At 56.0% G+C, this 20,620-nt stretch overlaps 1 protein-coding gene and 1 long non-coding RNA gene across 3 annotated transcripts in view; both read right to left on the bottom strand.

The window, feature by feature from the left end:
- LOC146422059 (protein-tyrosine kinase 2-beta-like) overlaps window positions 1–20,144 on the bottom strand; it is a 58,098-nt gene extending 37,954 nt beyond the window's left edge. The window contains exons 1-5 of the mRNA XM_085046752.1: window positions 20,012–20,144; window positions 3,631–3,887; window positions 1,536–1,714; window positions 1,367–1,454; window positions 204–283 (exon numbers count right to left, since the gene is read on the bottom strand). Coding sequence (XP_084902878.1) covers window positions 204–283; window positions 1,367–1,454; window positions 1,536–1,714; window positions 3,631–3,887; window positions 20,012–20,048 — 641 coding nt within the window. The 5' untranslated portion in view covers window positions 20,049–20,144. The remainder of the gene's footprint in view (window positions 1–203; window positions 284–1,366; window positions 1,455–1,535; window positions 1,715–3,630; window positions 3,888–20,011) is intronic.
- LOC146422062 (uncharacterized) lies at window positions 5,147–7,161 on the bottom strand. 2 transcript variants are annotated; one of them, XR_014848398.1, is made up of 3 exons: window positions 5,930–7,161; window positions 5,712–5,756; window positions 5,147–5,680 (listed from the first exon to the last, which is right to left on the bottom strand). It is a non-coding gene; the product is annotated as an uncharacterized LOC146422062 (long non-coding RNA). The 2 variants fall into 2 exon arrangements; XR_014848397.1 differs by having other exon boundaries at window positions 5,147–5,380; window positions 5,464–5,756.
- Window positions 20,145–20,620: the final 476 nt, after the last annotated feature.

A 20,620-nucleotide genomic window follows, 5' to 3' on the forward strand; every position in this document is an offset into this window, starting at 1 on the left:
ACATGGGGACAGAGGGGACACAAGATCAAGGGGACACAGAGACACAAGGACATGGGGACACACAGGGACACATGGAGATACATGGGGACAGATGGGGACAAGGGGACAGAGGGACACATGGAGACACATGGGGGCTCAGGGACACACAGAGACACAAGGGGACACATGGGGACACACGGGGACAAGGGGACACAGGGCCATACCGGAGCTCGAGGCAGCCAAGCTGCAGCGCCATGCCCTCGCTGACCTTGCTGGCGTAGCTCTGCATGTACTCGCTGCGGAGCTGTGGGGACAGCGTGTCACCCAGGGGACACCCAATGGACACCCACGGGGACACCCGGGGGACACCCACGGGGACAGTGGTGAGGACAATGGGGACAGAGAGGCAGGCAGAGGATGGAGACAGGGGATGGTGGTGGGAACGGTGGCAGAAGTGGCCAGGGAAGGTGACAGGGATGGTGACAGTGCACGGTGGCAAGAGTGCCAGGGATGGTGAAAGGGGACAGTGGCAGGGGTGGTGACAGGGAATGGGGACAGGCAATGGGGACAGAGAATGGTCACTAGGGGGTGGTGGCAGGGGATGGTGACAAAGATGGGGACAAGGATGGTGGCAGGGATGGTGACAGGGAGATAGTGGCAGGGATGGTGACAGGGAATGGGGACAGGGAATGGTCACTAGGGAATGGTGGCAGGGGACAGTGGCGGGGGATGGGGACAGACAGGGACAGGGATGGTGACAGGGAGATGGTCACTAGGGGGTGGTGGCAGGGGATGGCGACAAGGATGGGGACAGAAGTGGAAGGGGATGGTGACAGGGAATGGTGACAAGGATGGTGGCAGGGATGGCGACAGGGAGATGGTGACGTGACAGGGAATGGCGACAGGGAATGGTCACTAGGGGATGGTGACAGGGGTGGCAGGGGATTGTGGCATGGTATGGTGACAGGGGATGGGGACAGAGAGAGTGACAGGGATGGGGACAGGGAATGGGGACAGGGAATGGGGACAAGGAGATGGTGACAGGGCGATGGTCACTAGCGGGTGATGGCAGGGGATGGTGACAAGGATGGGGACAGGGAATGGTGACAAGGATGGGGACAGAAGTGGAAGGGGATGGTGACAGGGAATGGTGACAAGGATGGTGGCAGGTGTGGCGACAGGGAGATGGTGACAGGGAATGGGGACAGGGAATGGTAACAAGGATGGTGACAGGGAATAGTGACAGGGACATGGACACTCCCAGCTGGATCTCCTCCCAGATCCACCAGCAGGACAGGGCCACCACCACCCCAGGGTGACAAACCCTTGGAATCTCGGGAATTTCGGGGCCGGAATGTGACCTGGAGACCCCCGGAGCGACCCTGACCTGCTGGTAGAAGTAGAGCAAGGTGGTCCTGTCCTCCTTGAAGCGCTCCATGAAATCCTCGGGAAGGTACCGGATCTGCAGGTCGTACCTGGAAAAACCCGCTCCGTGAGGACACCGCGGGGAATTTGGGGGGACACAGAAAGGGACGAGGCCACCGCCGCGGTCACACCTCCACTCGGCTTCCAGGTGGAGGCACTCGTATTTCTCCTGGACTTCTCCCACCGTCAGGTCCGGGTGGAGCCAGTGGATCTCGTCCGACTTGACGTGCTTGAGCCGCAGGCCGTAGCACTCGGCCAGCTGGATGTCCGGCCCGATCCGGCCGCTCAGCAGGATGGACCGGATCACCTCCTGGGAAAATTCCACACGTGGAATCATGGAATCATGGAGTCATGGAGTCATGGAGTCATGGAGTCATGGAGTCATGGAGTCATGGAATGGTTTGGGTGGGAAAGACCTTAAATCCCATCCTGGTCCAACCCTGGAAATTCCCACGATCCCAGGAGGATCCAAATCCATCCTTGGACATTCCCAGGGATCCAGGGGCAGCCACAGCTTCCCTGGGAATTCCAGCCCAGCCAGGAATTCCTTCCCAAAATCCCAAGAAATCTCCCCTTTCCCACTGGGAAGCCATTCCCTGTTTCCTGTCCATCCATCCCTTTTCCCAAATCCCTCTCCAGCTCTCCTGGAGCTCCTGGAAAGCTCTGGAAAAGGCTCTGAGCATTCCCTGGATCCTTCCCTTCTCCAGCTGAGCATTCCCAGCTCTCCCAGCCTGGATCTCCTCAGAGATCTCCATGATCTCCTCCAGAATTGCTCCAGCCCAACATTCCCAGCCAAGCTCCAGGTGAGCTCCAGACAGCGGGAAAAGGATGAGTTTTTCCAGGAAAATCCGAATTTCCCTGGAGTGAAGCTCCATCCCTGGAGAGCTCCATGAGCAAATTCCCAGAATCCACACCCTTTTCCCAGCTGGGAATCTGCCAGACTCCAGGTAGGAAGGGTGAGGAGCACATTCCCCATCCCAAATCCTGCATATCCATGAAGGATTTGCCCTAAAATCCCCTTCTGGTGTCCTCCCAGCTCCATATCCTCACTCCAAGGGCAGAAATCATGGATTCATGGAATGGTTCAGGTGGGAATGAACCTTAAACCTCAGAATTCCAAACCTCTCCATCCTTTGGTGCTCCACAACCGCGGAGCTCCGCGTGGGAAACGCGGCTGGAAGGAGCCGATCCCAGGTGGGATCCAAACCAGCCCCAAATTCCCAACCCCGCATTCCCAATCCCACATTCCCAATCCCACATTCCCAATCCCACCATTTCCCCTTTTTTCCCCCTTTTTCCCCCCCCTTTTCCCCCTTTTTCTTTTCCCCTTATTTTTTCCTCCTTTTCCCTCCTTTTCCCTGCCCTTTCCCACTTTTTCCCTGTTTTCCCTGTCATTTTCTCCACTTTTCCCACCTTTTTTCCTCCTTTTCCCTCCTTTTCCCCACTCTTTCCCACTTTTTCCCGTTTTTCTCACCTTTTCCGTGTTTTCCCCACTTTTTTCCCACTTTTTCCCTGTTTCTCCCACTTTTTCCCTGTTTTTCCTCTTTTCTCCTGTTTTCCCATTTTTTCCTGTTTCTCACACTTTCTCCCACTTTTCCCATTTCTCCCACCTTTTCCCTATTTGTTTTCCCTCTTTCTCCCTCTTTTCTCTGCTGCTTTTCCCATCGTTTTTCCCACATTTTCTGTTGTTTTTCCCTATTTTCCCCATTTTTTCCCTCTTCCACTTTTCCCTGTTGTTTTCCCCCACTTTTTCCCATTTTCCCTTTTATTTCCTGTTTTTCCCCACCTTTTCCCTATTTTCCCCACCTTTCCCCCTGTTCCTCCCACTTCTTCCCTGTCTCTTTTCCCCCCTTTTCCCTTCTCCTTTTTCCCCTTTTTTTTTAACCCCTTTTTCTCCTTTTTTCCCCTTTTCCCTCACTCTTTCCCTCTTTTTCCCTGTTCCTCCTACTTTTCCCCATTCCTCCCATTTTCTCACTCCTTTTCCCCATTGTTTTTCCCTGTTGTTTTTCCCTATTTTCCCCATTGTTTTTCCCTATTTCTCCCACCTTTTCCCTGTCCTTTTTCCCACTCTTTCTCACTCTTTTTCCCTCCTTTCCCCCCATTTTTTTCTCTCTTTTCCCCACTTTTCCCCTATTTTCCTCACTTTTTCCTCACTTTTTCCCTCTTTTCCCCACTTTTTCCCCATTTTCCCAGTCATTTTCCCCAGTTCCATCCGTTCCCACCTACCCGGATCTCGGTGGCCACGGAGCACTTGACCAGCTTGAAGTTCTTGCCCAGGTTGAAGCTGTTGCTGTAGAAGCAAACCTTGAGGATCCTCATCTCCTCCTTATCCCGATCCCAATCCCGATCCGCGTCCGGAGTCCCCATGGCCTCCAGCATCCCGGGGAGGCTGCGGGAAGAGCTGCTCCGGGGGCGACCCAGGGGGTCGGGAATGGTGGTCATCCTCAGGACACCGGGGGCGTTAGGGGCCGAGCATCCCTTCCCTGTGAGAATGACCATTGGGATTGGGATTAGGAGTGGGATTGGGATATCCCAGAGCATCCTTTCCCTGTGGGAATGACCATCGGGATTGGGATATTCTAAAACATCCCTTCCCTGTGGGAATGACCATCGGGATTGGGATTGGGATTGGGATATCCTGGAGCATCCCTTCCCTGCAGGAATGACCATCGGGATTGGGATTGGGATTGGGATTGGGATCAGATATTCCAAAGCATCCCTTCCCTGTGGGAATGACCATCAGGATTGGGATATCCCAGAGCATCCCTCCCCTGTGGGAATGACCATTGGGATTGGGATTGGGATATTCCAGAGCATCCCTTCCCTGCGGGAATGACCACCAGGATTGGGACTGGGATATCGCAGAGCATCCCTTCCCTGTGGGAATGACCATCGGGATTGGGATTGGGATATCCCAGAGCATCCTTTCCCTGTGGGAATGACCATTGGGATTGGGATCAGATATTCCAAAGCATCCCTTCCCTGTGGGAATGACGATTGGGATTGGGATTGGGATTGGGATTGGGATTGGGATTAGGATTGGGATTGGGATATTCCAGAGCATCCCTTCCCTGTGGGAATGACCATTAGGATTGGGATCAGGATTGGGATTGGGATTAGGAGTGGGATTGGGATATCCCAGAGCATCCCTTCCCTGTGGGAATGACCATTAGGATTGGGATCAGGATTGGGATTGGGATTAGGAGTGGGATTGGGATATCCCAGAGCATCCCTTCCCTGTGGGAATGACCATTAGGATTGGGATCAGGATTGGGATTGGGATTAGGAGTGGGATTGGGATATCCCAGAGCATCCCTTCCCTGTGGGAATGACCATCGGGATTGGGATTGGGATTGGGATTGGGATTGGGATTGGGATATCCCAGAGCATCCCTTCCCTGTGGGAATGACCATCGGGATTGGGATTGGGATATCCTGGAGGGGTGGGGAAGGGAAGGAGAGGGGAGGGACAAAGGGAAAGGGGGAAAATAGGAAAAAAGTGTGGAAAATGAGGGGGAAATAAAAAGGGGAAAAAAGGGAAAAATGGGGAAAAAAAGGGGAAAAATGAAAAAAAAAGGGGGGGAATGGGAAAAAAAGGGAGAAATGAAATGAAGGGAAAAGAAGGGAAAAAGGGGAAAAAGGGGAAAAAAAGGGGAAAAAAGGGGGGGAAAAAGGGGGGAAAAAGGAAAAAAAAGGGGGGGAAAAAGGGAAAAAAAAAGGGAGAAAAAAAGGGGAAAAAAGGAAAGTGACAAAGGATGTCCCCACCATGCCCAGATCAACACCCATGTCATTGTCACTGCCATGTGGACACCTCCGTGTCCTTGTCACCTCCAGAGGGACACCTGTGTCCCCATCACCTCCTTGGGGACACCTCCCTGTCCTTGTCACCTCCAGAGCCATCCGTGTCCCCATCACCTCCTTGGGGACACCTCCATGTCCCTGTCACCTCCATATCAACACCTCCATGTCCCTCTCACCTCCACAGTGACACCTCCGTGTCCTTGTCGCCCCCAGTGTCCCTGTCTCCTTTCCACCCTCAGTGTCCCAGTGTCCTTGTCACCTCCACAGTGACACCTCTGTGTCCTTGTCACCCCCACAGCGATGTCTCCATGTCCTTGTCGCCTCCATATTGACACCTCCATGTCCCTGTCACCTCCAAAGTGACACCTCTGTGTCCTTGTCACCCCCATGTTGACACCTCCATGTCCCTGTCTCCTGTACAGTGACACCTCCATGTCCTTGTCACCCCCAGAGAGGTGTCTCTATGCCCCTGTCACCTCCAGAGCAGTGTCCCTGTGTCCTTGTCACCTCCATATCAACACCTCTGTGTCCCTGTCACCTCCACAGTGACACCTCCATGTCCTTGTCACCCCCAGTGTCCCTGTGTGCTTTTCACCCCCAGAGCAGTGTCCTTGCCACCACTATAGCAGTGTCCCTGCGTCCTTGTCACCTCCATGTCAACACCTCCATGCCCCTGTACCCTCCACAGTGACACCTCCACGTCCCTGTCTCCTGTGCAGTGACACCTCCGTGTCCCTGTCACCCCCAGAGCAGTGTCCCTGTGTCCTTGTCACCTCCATATCAACACCTCTGTGTCCCTGTCACCTCCGGAACAACATTTCTGTGTCGTTGTCACCTCCACAGTGACACCTGTGTGTCCTTGTCACCCTTGGAGCAATGTCTCTGTGTCTTTGTCACCTCCACAGTGACATGTCCATGTCCTTGTCACCCCCAGAGCAGTGTCCCTGTGTCCTTGTCACGCCCACAGTGACACCTCCATGTCCCTGTCACCTCCACAGTGACACCTCTGTGTCCTTGTCACCCCCACAGCAGTGTCCCTGTGTCCTTGTCACCTCCACAGTGACACCTCCGTGTCCTTGTCACCACCATAGTGACGCTTCTCTGTCCTTGTCACCTCCAGAGAGGTGTCTCCATGCCCCTGTCACCTCCACAGTGACATCTCCATGTCCCTGTCACCCTTGGAGCAGTGTCTCTGTGTCTTTGTCACCTCCACAGTGACACCTCTGTGTCCCTGTCACCCCCAGAGCGATGTCTCCATGTCCTTGTCACCTCCATATCGACACCTCCATGTCCTTGTCACCACTATAGCAGTGTCCCTGTGTCCTTGTCACCCCCACAATGACACCTCCATGTCTCTCTCCCCTCCACAGTGACACCTCCGTGTCCTTATCACCCTCAGAGCAGTGTCCCTGTGTCTTTGTCACCCCCACAGTGACACCTCTGTGTCCCTGTCACCTCCACAGTGACACCTCCATGTCCCTGTCACCACCAGCGTGTCACCTCCACCCCACCCCGATCTAGATCCATTCTCTCCTTCATTTTCAGAGCGAAAAAACCCAAAAAACCCCAAACCCTCTTAAAAAGCCACCCCTGGATCGGGAGGGAAAACAACTCCAGCTCTCCCTTCCCCAGAAAAAAACCGGGATGGGGAATCGGCCGATCCCAACAGATCCCAAATTCCAGCATTCCCGAGGATTCCGGGGGGAAGGATCGCCCCGGGTCTGGTTTTCCCGTCAGGCGCCGGGAGCAAAGGTGCGGCCGAGCCGCTGGAATGTGGAATTCCTCATCCGGCTGCTCCTGGATCCGAGCCCGGCGGAGCTCCGGTTAACGATTAAACCCAGCCGGGAACCGGAGTTATTCCAGAGGGAAACATTCCCGAGGTGTTCCGGAGAGCTGGGAATGCCCGGCTGGAGAGGGGAGGGATCCAGGGAATGCTCGGAGTTGGAATTTGGTTTTCCAAGGGAAAGAGGGAATGAGGAGGGAATTCTTCACTGGCACAGAATTCCCAGGGAAGCTGCGGCTGTCCCTGGATCCCTGGGAATGTCCAAGGATGGATTTGGATCTGCCTGGGATCATGGGGAATGTGGGAATGGGATGGGATTTAAATCCATGGATCCCAAATTATTCTGGAATTCTGGGCTGAAGGACACTCGGAATCCACCCAGAGGGATTTTGCTGGAATTCGGGGATGGCAAAGGGCAGGGAGATCCTTGCTGGAGTGCCGAGATTCCCAGGGAAGCTCCTCGATCCCGAAATTCCTTCCCAGGATGGATCCAACCTCAGGCTGGGAGAGCTGGGAATGGAGGGAATTCCCTGGGAAAGGGGAGATTGCTTGGGATTTGGGAAGGGATTCCCGGCTGGGCTGGAATTCCCGGATATTCCTGGATCTCTGGGAATGTCCAAGGATGGATTTGGATCTCCCTGGGATCTGTCAGAGTCTCACCAGGATGGGATTTAAGCTCCTCCCACCCCAACCCCCTTTGGGATTTTTTCATTCTCTGGGGTTTTTTTTACACCTTAGTTTTGGGGGGTTTTTTCACCTTAGTTTTGGGGTTTTCTGTTCTTTCCACCCGCCGGGCGCTCTGAAGAAGCCACATCCTCTGCACAATGCTGGGGCCACTGGGGGCCACCTCCCCTCCCCAGGTGGCCACAAGAGCCGTGTGGGGACAGCCGGGTCACCTCCCCCACCTCGGCCCTTCGCGTCCCCATCCGCGCCGATCCCAATCCAAAACACAAAACCCGGATCGCTTTGGGGTCAGAGGGATCCTCCAGGTGGGTGGGAACGATCCCAAATCCAGCCCTTGGGAACTGGGATGAGAGCAGCTGGGAATTTCCAGGCAGCGCGGGGTGAAAATATTAAATTTGGGGGGTTTTTTCCCGCTTTTTCTTCATTCCCGGTTTTCTTCATTCCCCCAGCGCCATTCCCAAGGGGTGGCACGGGGACAGGGACAGGGCTGGATGTCCCCTCGGTGTCCCTGCCCTGCTGGAGAACCCTGGAGTGGGGTGGAATTCAGGGATCACCCTATGGAATATCCCATGGATCATCCCATGGATCATCCTATGGATCATCCTATGGAATATCCCATGGATCATCCCATGGATCATCCCATGGAAAATCCCATGGGAAAACCCTACGGAATGTCCCAGGGAGAACCTCGCCGTCCCTCACGGCCACAGCTGGTGACACCAGGGGACATCGCTGTCCCCTCAAGCCCCTCAGGACCACGAGGGACAATCCCATCCTTCCCTCCCAACCCCCCTGGCCTCACCTTCCCATCCCATCCCTACCTGTCCCAGACCTGGAAAAACTGGGAAAATGTCCCAGGGGGTGACAAGGAGGTCAGGATGTCACCCCTTCCCATCCCTGTCACCTCCCCTCCGCCTCGGGGACACTTCCCGGGCTCTGTCCCCTCTCCCCGTGACGCAACCCCGGGCACGGGGACGCCGAGGAACCGAAACCGAGCCCGGCGCTGCCACCGCCGCCACCAACGTCCCCTCCCTGTCCCCTCCGTGTCCCCCCGGTGTCGCCCCGCTGTCCCCTCGTGTCGCCTTCTCCCGCCGGTGACACCCGGAAAAGTCCCCGCGGGCCTCCCGCACCAGGAAGTTCCCCGGTGCCTCCGGGACAAGTTCGGTTCCCCTGTCCCGCTGTCGCCCCCTCGGGCTCTGTCCCCCAGCCCGACCCCGGGTGACACCGCGGCGACACTCCGGGACCCCCTGCCGCCCCGCGCGCCGATCCGGGCGGGAATTCCCGGCGGGAATGGTCCGGGATGAGCTCTCCGGGATCCGCCCCGCGCCCGCCTCCTCCCGCAGGTGAGGGGCTCGTCCGGCGGCATTCCCGGGAATTCCCGGGCCGCGGGAGGCGCGCGGCACTCACGGAGCGCTGGTGGCTGTCGCCGCTGTCGCTGCTGTCGCCGCTGTCGCCCCGGGGAGGCCCCGCTGTCGCCGCTGTCCCCTCGCCGAGCCCGCGCGGGCGGCGCTTCCTGCTGTGACCGACACGGGTGCGCAGAGCGACCGGCGGCAGGCGCAGGCACCGGGACGGGAACCCGGACCGGGACTGGGACTGGCACCGAGACTGGCACCGGAACCGGGACTGGCACCGACACTGGCACCGGGACTGGCACCGGGGCCGGAACCGGGACTAGCACCGAGACCGCAACTGGGACTGGCACCGAGACTGGCACCGGGACAGGCACCGGGACCGCCACCGGGACTGGCACCGAGACTGGGACTGGCACCCGGCACAGCCACCGGGACCCGGACTGGAACCGGGACTGGCACCGAGACTGGCACTGGGACTGGGACTGGCACCCAGAACCGGGACCCAGAACCGGCACCGGGACCGAGACCGGAACCGACACCGGCATCCAGAGCCGGGACTGGCAGCCAGAACCGGCACCCAGAACCGGGACCGTGACCCGACAGCGGGACCAGCACCAGGACGGGCACTGGGACCCAGAAGTGACAGCCGGCACAGGTATCCCAGAACCGGCACCGGCACCCAGAACCGGGATCGCGGAGACCCCAAACCGGGACCGGGACTGGCACCCAGAACCAGCACCGGCACCCAGAATGGGGACCCTGAACCGGGACTGGTACCGGAACCGGCACCCAGAACCGGGACAGGGACTGGCACCCAGAACAGGGACAGAGACCCGACAGCGGCACCAGCACCGGGACCAGGACCCAGAACCACGACCGGCACCCTACAGCTGCACCGGGACCCGATAGCGACACTAGAACCGGGACTGGCACCCAGTAGTGACACCAGAACCGGAACCAGGACCCAATAGTGACACCAGAACCGGGACCGGGACCCAGAACCAGAACCAGCACCCAGCAGTGGCACCGGCACTGGGACAGGCAACCGGAGCCGGCACCTGGCAGTGACACTGGCACCGGAACCGAGACAGACACCCAGAACTGGAAACGGAACCCAGAATCGGCACCAGGACCCAGAGCTGGCACCCAGAACTGGAAACGGGACCGGGACCGGCACCCAGCACCCAGAACTGGCACCGGGACCAGGACCCAGCACCCAATACTGGCACCCAGAACTGGAAACGGGACCGGGACCGGCACCCAGAACCGGAACTGGCACCGGGAGTGGCACCCAGCACCCACCACAGGCACCCAACTCAGGACCGGCACTGGGACCCAAAACTGGCACCGTGACCCGACACCGGCACCAGGACTCAGAACTGGCATTAGGACCCAGAACTGGCACCAGTTTGGATGTTCCCGGTGCAGTTCGCAGGCGGAGCCGCTGGAATTCCGTCTCCTCTCCGAACCGCAAATCCCAGATCCCACAAGTAATTCCAGAATCCAAAAGCGCCTCTGCCGGGTGGGAATGGGACATGGGAGTCATGCGGGAATTTTGGGAATGGCAGGACTGTGGTGATCCAGGACCCAGCTAGGAAAACGGGATGTGGGAATCCTGCAGGAATTTGGGAATGAGTGACCTGGGACTCAGCTGGGGGAATGGGACATGGGAATCCTGCAGGAAATTTAGGAATAGGTGACCTGGGACTCAGCTGGGGGAATGTGATGTGGGAATCCTGCAGGAATTTTGGGAATGGGGAGACTGTGGTGATCCAGGACTCAGCTGGGGGAATGGGACATGGGAATCCTGCAGGAATTTGGGAGTAGGACACAGAGGTGATCCAGGACTCAGGAATTCTGCAGGAATTTTGGGAATGGGGAGAATACGGTGGTCCAGGACTCAGCTGGGAAAATGGGATGTGGAAATCCTGCAGGAATTTTGGGAATGGGTGACCTGGGATTCAGCTGGGGGAATGGGACACAGGAATCCTGCAGGAATTTTGGGAAAGGGGGACCCCTGAGACTCACCTAGGGGAACGGGAAACGGGAATCCTGCAGGAATTTTGGGAATGAGAAGACTGCGCTGATCCAGGACTCAGCTGGGGGAATGGGATGTGGGAATCCTGCAGGAATTTTGGGAATGGAGGCACAGCAGTGACCCAGGACTCGGGAATCCCGCAGGAATTTTGGGAATGGAGGCACAGCAGTGACCCCACAGCCTGTCCCGAGCTCCAACCCCTCATCCCAGCATCCAACCCGGAGCCATCCCGGTGGCTCCAGGGAAACCCAAATCCCGGGATTGGAGCTCCGATCGCGGGCTGAGTCACCATTCCCGGCATTCCAGTCCCTCCCGATCCATGCAGGTGTTCCTGTGACTCATGGGATCGTCGCTCCGTTTCCCGGGGAACAGCCGGAGCGGCACCCGCAGCTCCCACTGCAGTCCCACCGGGATCAGCGAATTCCCGCCGGAAAAACCGGGAATGGGAGATTCCCAAGGGATCCGAGCATCCTGACACGCTCGGAATCCGGGAACGGTTTGGGTGGGAAAAGACCTCAAATCCCATCCCATTCCAGCCCTGGCACTTCCCATGATCCCAGGGGGATCCAAATCCATCCTTGGACATTCCAGAGATCCAGGGGCAGCCACAGATTATCCTGGAATTCCAGCCCAGCCGGGAATCCCTTCCCAAATCCCAAGCAATCTCCCCTTTCCCAGGGAATTCCCTCCATTCCCAGCTCTCCCAGCCTGAGGTTGGATCCATCCTGGGAAGGAATTTCGGGATCGAGGAGCTTCCCTGGGAATCTCGGCACTCCAGCAAGGATCTCCCTGCCCTTTGCCATCCCCGAATTCCAGCAAAATCCCTCTGGGTGGATTCAGAGTGTCCTTGAGCCCAGAATTCCAGAATGGTTTGGATCCATGGAGCTTCAATCCCATCCCATTTCAATCCCAGGGGGATCCAAATCCATCCTCGGACATTCCAGGGATCCAGGGGCAGCCACAGCTTCCCTGGGAATTCCAGCCCAGCCAGCAATTCCTTCCCAAATCCCAAAAATTCTCCCCTTTCCCACTGGGAAGCCATTCCCTGTTTCCCATCCCCTTTCCCAAATCCCTCTCCAGCTCTCCTGGAGCTCCTGGAAAGCTCTGGAAAAGGCTCTGAGCATTCCCTGGATCCTTCCCTTCTCCAGCTGAGCATTCCCAGCTCTCCCAGCCTGGCTCCAGCCTCATCCAGCACCACAAAAATCCTGGAATTCCCGTGGTGATCAGAGCCAAGCTCCAGCCTCTTCCCCTTTCCCATTCCCGGATGAGACAGAACATTCCAGAAAAAGCTTGGAGCAGGGATAGAGCAGCTCATCTCTCTCCCAGGGGATCCCAAACCTTCCCGCTGCTCCCGGGAGCTTCCAAGGGCAGCTGGAAACATTCCCAGGATTCCCCAAATCCCATCGAGTTCCTGCCTGTCCGACTCCCACCGTGCCGTGGGATTATTCCCTGCTCCAGGCGGTTATTCCCACTTTTCCAGACTGGGAAAACTCGAGTGGGAGGATTCAGGAGCAGGGCTGAGGCAGATTCCCGATATCCCATTCCCGAGGGAATCACGGAATCCCTGGATTCCATCCTCCCTGCATCCCACTGCTTCCCACATCCCATATTTTCCTGGATCCCAGATATCCCAGCATTCCATCTCCACCTGGATCCCATTTTCCCGGATCCCATTTTCCCAGCATTCCATCTCCACCTGCATCCCATTTTTCCCGGATCCCATCTCCTCCTGCTTCCCATCTCCTCCCACATTCCCTCTTCCCTGCATCCCATTTTCCCTCATTCTCAATTCCACCTGCATCCCGTTTTCCCCACACTTCCCAGCTCCACCTGCATCCCATTTTCCCTGTTTCCCTCCTCCTCTGCATCCCATTTTCCCGGCATTCCTTCTCCACCTGCATCCCATTTTTCCCTGATTCCCATCTCTTCTGCTTCCCATTTCCCTGTTTCCCATCTCTCCCTTCTTCCCATTTTCCCTGCATCCTATCTCTCTTGTATCCCATTTTCCCTGCTTCCCATTTTCCCCCTGCATCCCATTTTCCCCCTGCATCCCATTTTTCCCCTGCATCCCATTTTCCCTGTTTCTCATTTTCCCTGTTTCCCATCTTCCCTGCTTCTCAGTTTTCCCTGAATCCCATTTTTTTGCGTATCCCATTGTCCCTAAATCCCATCTCCTCTGCTTCCCATTTTTTCCTTGTATCCCACTTTCCCCTGCATCCCATTTTTTCCCTGCATCCCATTTTTTCCCTGCATCCCATTTTTTCCCTGCATCCCATTTTTTCCCTGCATCCCATTTTTCCCTGCATCCCATTTTCCCCTGTATCCCATTTTTCCCTTGTATCCCATCTCCTCTGACTCCCAATTTTTCCCTGATTCCCGTTTTTTCCCTGCATCCCATTTTCTCCTCTGCATTCCCTTTTTTCCTCTTATCCCATCTCCTCTGATTCCCACTTTTCCCTGCATCCCATTTTTTCTCTGCATCCCACCTCCTCTGCTTCCCATTTTTTCCCTGCATCCCATTTTCCCTGCATCCCCTTTTTCCCCTTGTATCCCATCTCCTCTGATTCCCATTTTTCCCAATTCCCATTTTTTCCCTGCATCCAATTTTCCCTGTATCCCATTTTTCCCTGCATCCCGCTTTCCCTACATCCCCTTTCCCCCTTGTATCCCATCTCCTGTTTCCCATTTCCCCTGCATCGCACTTTCCCTGTTTCCCATCTCCTCTGCTTCCCATTTTTTCCCCCTGCATCCCATTTTTCCTGCATCCCACTTTCCCTGCATCCCCTTTTTTCCCCTGCATCCCATCTCTCTCGTATCCCATTTTCCCCCTGCATCCCATGTTCCCTGTTTCCCATCTCCTCTGCTTCCCATTTTTCCCTGAATCCCATTTTTTTTGTATCCCATTGTCCCTAAATCCCATCTCCTCTGCTTCCCATTTTTTCCTTGTATCCCACGTTCCCCCTGCATCCCATTTTTTCCCTGCATCCCATTTTTCCCTGCATCCCATTTTTCCTACATCCCATTTTTCCTACATCCCATTTTTCCTACATCCCATTTTTCCCTTGTATCCCATCTCCTCTGACTCCCAATTTTTCCCTGATTCCCATTTTTCCTGCATCCCACTTTCCCTGCATCTCCTTTTTTCCCCTGCATCCCATCTCTCTTGTATCCCACTTTTTCCCTGCTTCCCATTTTCCCCTTCATCCATTTTTCCTGCATCCCCTTTCCCCCTTGTATCCCACGTCCTCTGATTCCCATTTTCCCCTGCATCCCATTTTCCCCTTCATCCCATTATCCCTGCATCCCCTTTTCCCCTATATCCCCTTTTGTTCATTGTATCCCATTTTTCCTGTATTTCATCTTCTCTGCTTCCCATTTCCCCCTTCATCCCATTATCCCTTCATCCCATTTCCCCTGCATCCCATCTCCTCTGCTTCCCATTTTTCCCTGAATCCCATTTTTCCTGCATCCCACTTTCCCCGCATCCCCTTTTTTCCCCTGCATCCCAACTCTCTTGTATCCCATTTTTCCCCTGCATCCCATTTGTTCCTTGATTCCCATTTTTCACTGCATCCCATCTTCCCTGCTTCCCATTTTTTCCGTGTATCCCGTTGTCCCTAAATCCCATCTCCTCTGCTTCCCATTTTTTCCTTGTATCCCATTTTTCCCCTGCATCCCACTTTCCCCCTGCATCCCCTTGTTTCCCCTCCATCCCATCTCTCCTGTATCCCATTTTCCCTGCTTTCCATCTCCCCATTTCCCCCTGCATCCCATCTCCTCTGCTTCCCATTTTTCCCCTGAATTCCTTTTTTCCCTGCATCCCATTTTCCCCGCATCCCATTCCCCCTCTCCCCGCTGTTCCCGGAGCAGCCTCGGCGGAGCTTTTCCCGGGAATCGAACCCCCCGCGGGAGCTCAGCCGGGAATCCCACGCAGGGAATGAGTCAGGAGCCGGGAACAGGCCTGGAGCTCCGTGTTCCCGATGTTCCCGGTCCTGTTCCCGGTGTTGTTCCCGATTTTTCCGGGCTGGGATCGGCCGGAGCCATCTGGGAACCAACAGCTCTCCAGATGGGAAGGAGGCTCTGGAATTCCGGGAAGCTCAGGGATCCTCGATCCCGCTTTTTTTGGGTTGTTGGGAATGCGATTCCTGATCCGTAAAAAAACCTCTGGATCTCTCTGTTTCCATCCACCTCATTCCCACCCCACAGCCAATCCCAGGAATTCTGTGGGGTGCCAGGAATTCCATGGGATCGGGGGGATCGCAGCATCCTCCCCACCGGGAAAATTCCCAAGTTTCAGGGAGTTTTCCCTGATTTTCCAAGCAATCCCTTCTGGTCTCCATCCCAATGGAAATTTTAGCCCTTCCAGCTGGGAGAAATCCCAGGAAAAGGCATCCCAAAGCATTCCCAGGTTTTGGAAAATCCCAAATCCCGAATTTTTCAGGTCGGAAAAAGGAGGAATTCCCACCCTGAGTGGCATTTTAAAACTCCTCCCTCTTCCTTTCTCCTGTTCCCTGCCCTAAAACGATCCCGGGAAAACCTGGGAATTGCTTTTCCAGCCTCTCCCGAGTCGGGATTGAGATCCCAGAGCCGAAGTGCCACATTCCCAAATCACGGATCGTCCATGAATTCCTACAATTAGGAACTCAGCACGTGGATTTTTCCATGGGAATTCCCCAAAAAACCCCCAAAAAACCCCCAAAAAACCCCCAAAAAAGGGTCCAACACTTTTCCTGCCAGGAATGATGCAACCGCGAAGGAAAAGGGTTAAAAATCGGGAAAAGCTCCTAAAATTCCAGCCTGGGAGGTGGAAAATCCTTGAGGGAAGAAGGGATGGAGCGGGAGGATTCCAACCAAATCCATGGAATTCTGACCGGGAAAAAAGCTCCCCCCACCTTGGGAGCAGCATTCCCAAAAATCCTTCCAGCAGGGAGAGGAATTCCGGCAGGAAAACGTGGGAATTCTGCTTTTCCAGAGGGAATCCGGATCAGTCTGGGGAAATCCATGGTTGTTATTCCACAGGAAGGGAAAAAATCCCTGAATTCCACATTCCCGGATGGAGCAAATCCAGGGAATTCCTGAGCCTCCTCCGGCCAGGGAAGGATTTGGGGATGGAGGGAGAGGATTTCCCACCTGGAATCCCTCAGGGATTCGGTTTTTAGGGATAAAGGCAGGCTGGGAATTCTCTGGGATCTCCTGGGGGAAAATTCCCAGCGGGAAAGGGAAGAGTCTGGAATTCCTGGGTTTTTTTCCTCCTTTCCCATCTCATTCCTGGATTTGGATCCGAGCAGGGAGAGGATCCCAAATCCCAGTTGTCCATCATTCCCATATTCCCATAATTCCCGTGTCCAAAGCCAATTCCGGAATCCAAAATCCTCATTTTTTCCCCTAAAATCCCATTCCCGCTTTTTGGCGGGAACCTTTCCCAGCACATTCCTCCTTGGAAAAATCCCGAATTAAACAACTCCCGGTATTTATATCAACATTCCCACTTTTCCAGCCTCGACCCAGAGCTGGGAAAAGTTGGATTGCACCTGGATAATCCGGGAGATCCCAAGGCTGGGATTGGGATCCTGATGGGATAAAAGCAGGGAAAAATCGGATCCCAGGAAATTCCCATGGAATCACTTCCCAGCCTCGACCTCTGTTTTCCTGGAATTCCAGGGTTTCTGGGATTTCCCGGAGTTCTAGGAACCCTGGAATTGCGGCACTTCCTTCCCTCTGGATCCATCCCGGTTCCCATCCAACCCAAATTCCTGATGATTTTCCCATCGGATTCTGGAATTTTTGCCGGGATGGGTTTCTGGGGCCATTTTTTGACCAAAACCCTGGAATTTTCCGGGGTTTCCCGAGGGCTGTCGGGAGCCTTGACCTTTTTCCTGTTCCTGTTCCCTTTTTTCTGCCGCTTCCCCCAAACGGCCTCTCCGTGATCCCAACATTCCCGGAATCCATTCCCAGGATTCTTCCCAAGGAAAACGCGGCCAAACCAGCGGGATTTTCCATGGGGAAATCTCATTTTATCCCTCTGGGATTTTCCTGCCGGTTATCCCAGATTTTCCCCCTTCCTCGGCAGAAGAATCATGGATATCCCACCCGGAAAATTCCCAGATTTCCGGCTCCATCCACCTGGGAAAAGCCAAAGAATTCCAACACCACTTTCCCAACCCCTGGAAAAGCCTCGGGGCTGGATATGGATATCCCAAAGGCTGGGATTCGGATCCTGATCCCGGGATTTCTCACCTCCAAGATTCCCAAATCCTTCCCAATTCCCACTCAGACATTCCCTGGATGTCTCTGCCACCTCCTTGGGATATTCCCAGTCACTTCCAGGAGTTTCCCAATCCCTATCCAAGGGTCAGACATTCCCTGGATATCCCTATCCTGATCATCCTTGTGGATCCCGAGGGAATCCCGGGATGCACCAAACCCCAGCAGATCCACAACATTCCCAATTCCCAATTCTCTGCTCCAGGAACTGCCCCAGCACTTGGAAAAGCTGGATTCCAGCAGATCCCAGGGAATTCCCGATCTCCAGCTCCACCCGGCCCTCGCATTCCCGAATTCCCGAGTGATCCAACTCCACAATCCCCACGGAGCTCATCCCTGTTTTCCCATCTGCCTGGAATGTTGGGAAAGGAAACGCGGCTGCTGCTCCCGACTCCTGCTGCCATTCCCACTTCTGCTGCCATTTCCAACTCCCATTCCCAACTCTCATTATCAATTCCCAACTCTCATTCCTAATTCCCAACTCCCATTCCCAATTCCTGCTCCCATTCCAACTCCTGCTCCCATTCCCAACTCCCATTTCAACTCCTGCTCCCAACTCCTGCTCCTACTCCCAAGCCCTTCTCCCATTCCCATCTCCTGCTCCCAATTCCCCTTCCCAACTCCTGCTCCCAATCCCAACTCCTGCTCCCACCTTCTGCTCCCAATTCCCATTCCCAACTCCTGCTCCCATTCCCAACTCCCATTCTCACCTCCTGCTGCCATTCCCAATTCCTATTCCCAACTCCCATTCCCAACTCGTTCTCCCATTCCCAGTTCCCAATCCCAACTCCTGCTCCCAATTCCCATTCCCACTCCTGTTCCCACCTTCTGCTCCCAATTCCCATTGCCAACTCCTGCTCCTATTCCCAATTCCTGCTCCCATTCCCAGCTCCTGCTCCCATTCCCAACTCCCATTCCCAACCCTTGCTCCCATTCCAAGTCCTGCTGCCATTCCCAACTCCTGCTCCCAATTCCCATTCCCAACTCCTTCACCCATTCCCAATTCCCAATCCCAACTCCTGTTCCCACCTTCTGCTCCCAATTCCCATTCCCAACTCCTGCTCCCATTCCCAGCTCCTGCTCCCATTCCCAACTCCTGCTCCCATTCCCAACTCCTGCTCCCAATTCCCATTCCCAACTCCCTGCTCCCATTCCAACTCCTGCTCCCATTCCCAAATCCTGCTCCCAACTTCCATTCCCAAGCTCTGCTCCTATTTCCCAACCCCTGCTGCCATTCCCACTCCCGCTCCCATTCCACCTCCAGCTCCCGTTCCTCGTCTCTTCCCGGCGTTTCCCGAGGCTGGGAATTTCTCTCACCTTCCCGGTGAATCCCCGCTGGCTCCCGGCAGGATCGAATCCCGCGGGTGCCGGAATCACTTCCAGGAAGTGCTTCCCGGGAAGCCAAAGCGGGAAGCAGGAAAAAACCCCGGGATCTTTCACCTGCCCGGGAATCTTTGGGATCAGCCGGGAATCCTTGCCGCTCCCGGATCCCGGGAAAAGCTGGAGCAGCTCCCGGGGCGCGGAAGGAGCCGCGGCAGGAAGGGGGAAGGAGCGGGAGGCGGTCCGGGGCGCCGCCACTCCCCCGGGAAGCGGCAGCACCTTCCCGATCCCGGGATCCCCGGGATCCTTGGAATTCCGCCCGGAGGAGCCTTCCCGCGGGACGAGTCCCGACCCCGATCCCGGAGAGGTTTAGGGAATTCCAGGAGGAAAAGTGGGAAGAGGAGGGGAGCTGCGATCCCGGGGTGTGCTGAGAATTCCCAGTGGGAATGGGGGATTGGAGGGGTGAGGGGAATTCACTCCCTGAATTCCGAGTGGGAATTCCTGTGGAGCTGCAGCTCTTCCCGGGATTCCAACACCCCATTCCCGGGATTCTCACACCCCATTCCCGGTTCAGAGGATCCTTCCCTGCATGGGATCCACCTGGGAATGTTGTCCAGGATTTATTCCCATTCCCATCCCCATTCCTTCCTCTTCCCTCAGCTCCTCTCCTGTCCCTCTGCTCCCAGATTTTCCCCTCTCCAGGTGGGACAACCTGGACACGACCCCCGAAAAGGCGGGAAGGAATCCCACGGGATGTTAGGAATCCCAAGGGATGATTCCAAATTCCAAACGGCTCCCCCATTCCCCAAAACCTACGGCGAATTCCAGCCACGCCGTCACCCCATCGTTTGGAATCCCAGATCCCGGATAATCCATCTTGATTTCACTTTTAGGGATGACAAATCCTCCTTCCCGAGCCGACGAGGCGCAGGAATCCCGGGATCCTGGACCAATCCCTCTCTCCGGGATGGATCCGGATCCCTCCGTGGATCCCTGGATCCCTAATTCCCATCCCCGGCAGCTCCCGAGCTCTCCCACGCGCGGAGATGCGCAATTCCCACGCAATTCCCGGCTCCGGCCGGAATCCTGGATCCGCAGGGCCGGGAATCTCCCGGGGGTCGGTGGATGGGATCCCAGCGGCTCCAGGATCCCTCCGGGAATCTCCATGGAGTTGGGATGGGAACATCCCGCGCGCATCGCGCTCCTCTTCCCATCGCATCGCCTCCATCCCCATCCCGCCTCGCCCACACAAGTTTGGGATTAACCTTCGGAAAAAACGCTTCTCCCACCCCCTGCCCGAAATCCAACCCCAAATCCCAATCCCCCATCCCAATCCCCAAAATCCCGGCGCGTTCCCGGGACTCACAGGAGAACTGGCTGAGGAGGCGGCTGAGCCATCCCATGCTCCCTTTTCCAGAGGCGATCCCGTCGCTCCGGGAACAGCTCCCGGGAAACCGCGGCTCCCTGCGCCTCCTCCCCCCTCCCCGCGCTTCCCAAAGATCCCCTTTTCCATTGGAGAGCAGGGAATCAGGGAATCACAACCCGCCGGGATTTATTAATAGCGCCTCTCCCATCGCCGGGAACCGCGGCCGCCCAGATCCCGGGAAATCCCGGGAGCGACTTACTTTTTCCGAGGAAAAGGCGGAGGTGCGGCCGGAGGAGGGAATTCGTTCGCGAGGCTCCGGCGGGGATTTGGGAGCGGGAGAAGTTGGAGCCGATTCCAGAGGGTTGGATCTGCCCGGAGTGCTGCGGGTGCTTGCTGCCATCTTCAGGCTGGAAAAGCTGGAGCTGGGAGTATCCCCCCTCCTCCCTCCCGCAGCATTCCAAGGAATTTAGAGCTTCCCGGCCTTCCGAAGCTCCGGGGAATTCCGCGATTTGTTGGGATAATCCGCTTTGGGTTGACTGCTAGGGATGGGAAATGTTTTTTCCCGACGGGAATCCTGGAAAACAGCAGGAATGAGGTCATGGGGTTATC

The sequence above is a fragment of the Lichenostomus cassidix genome, unplaced genomic scaffold (genome assembly GCF_008360975.1).
Source record: "Lichenostomus cassidix isolate B80296 unplaced genomic scaffold, HeHo_3.0 HiC_scaffold_528, whole genome shotgun sequence".
Classification (NCBI taxonomy): Eukaryota; Metazoa; Chordata; class Aves; order Passeriformes; family Meliphagidae; genus Lichenostomus; species Lichenostomus cassidix.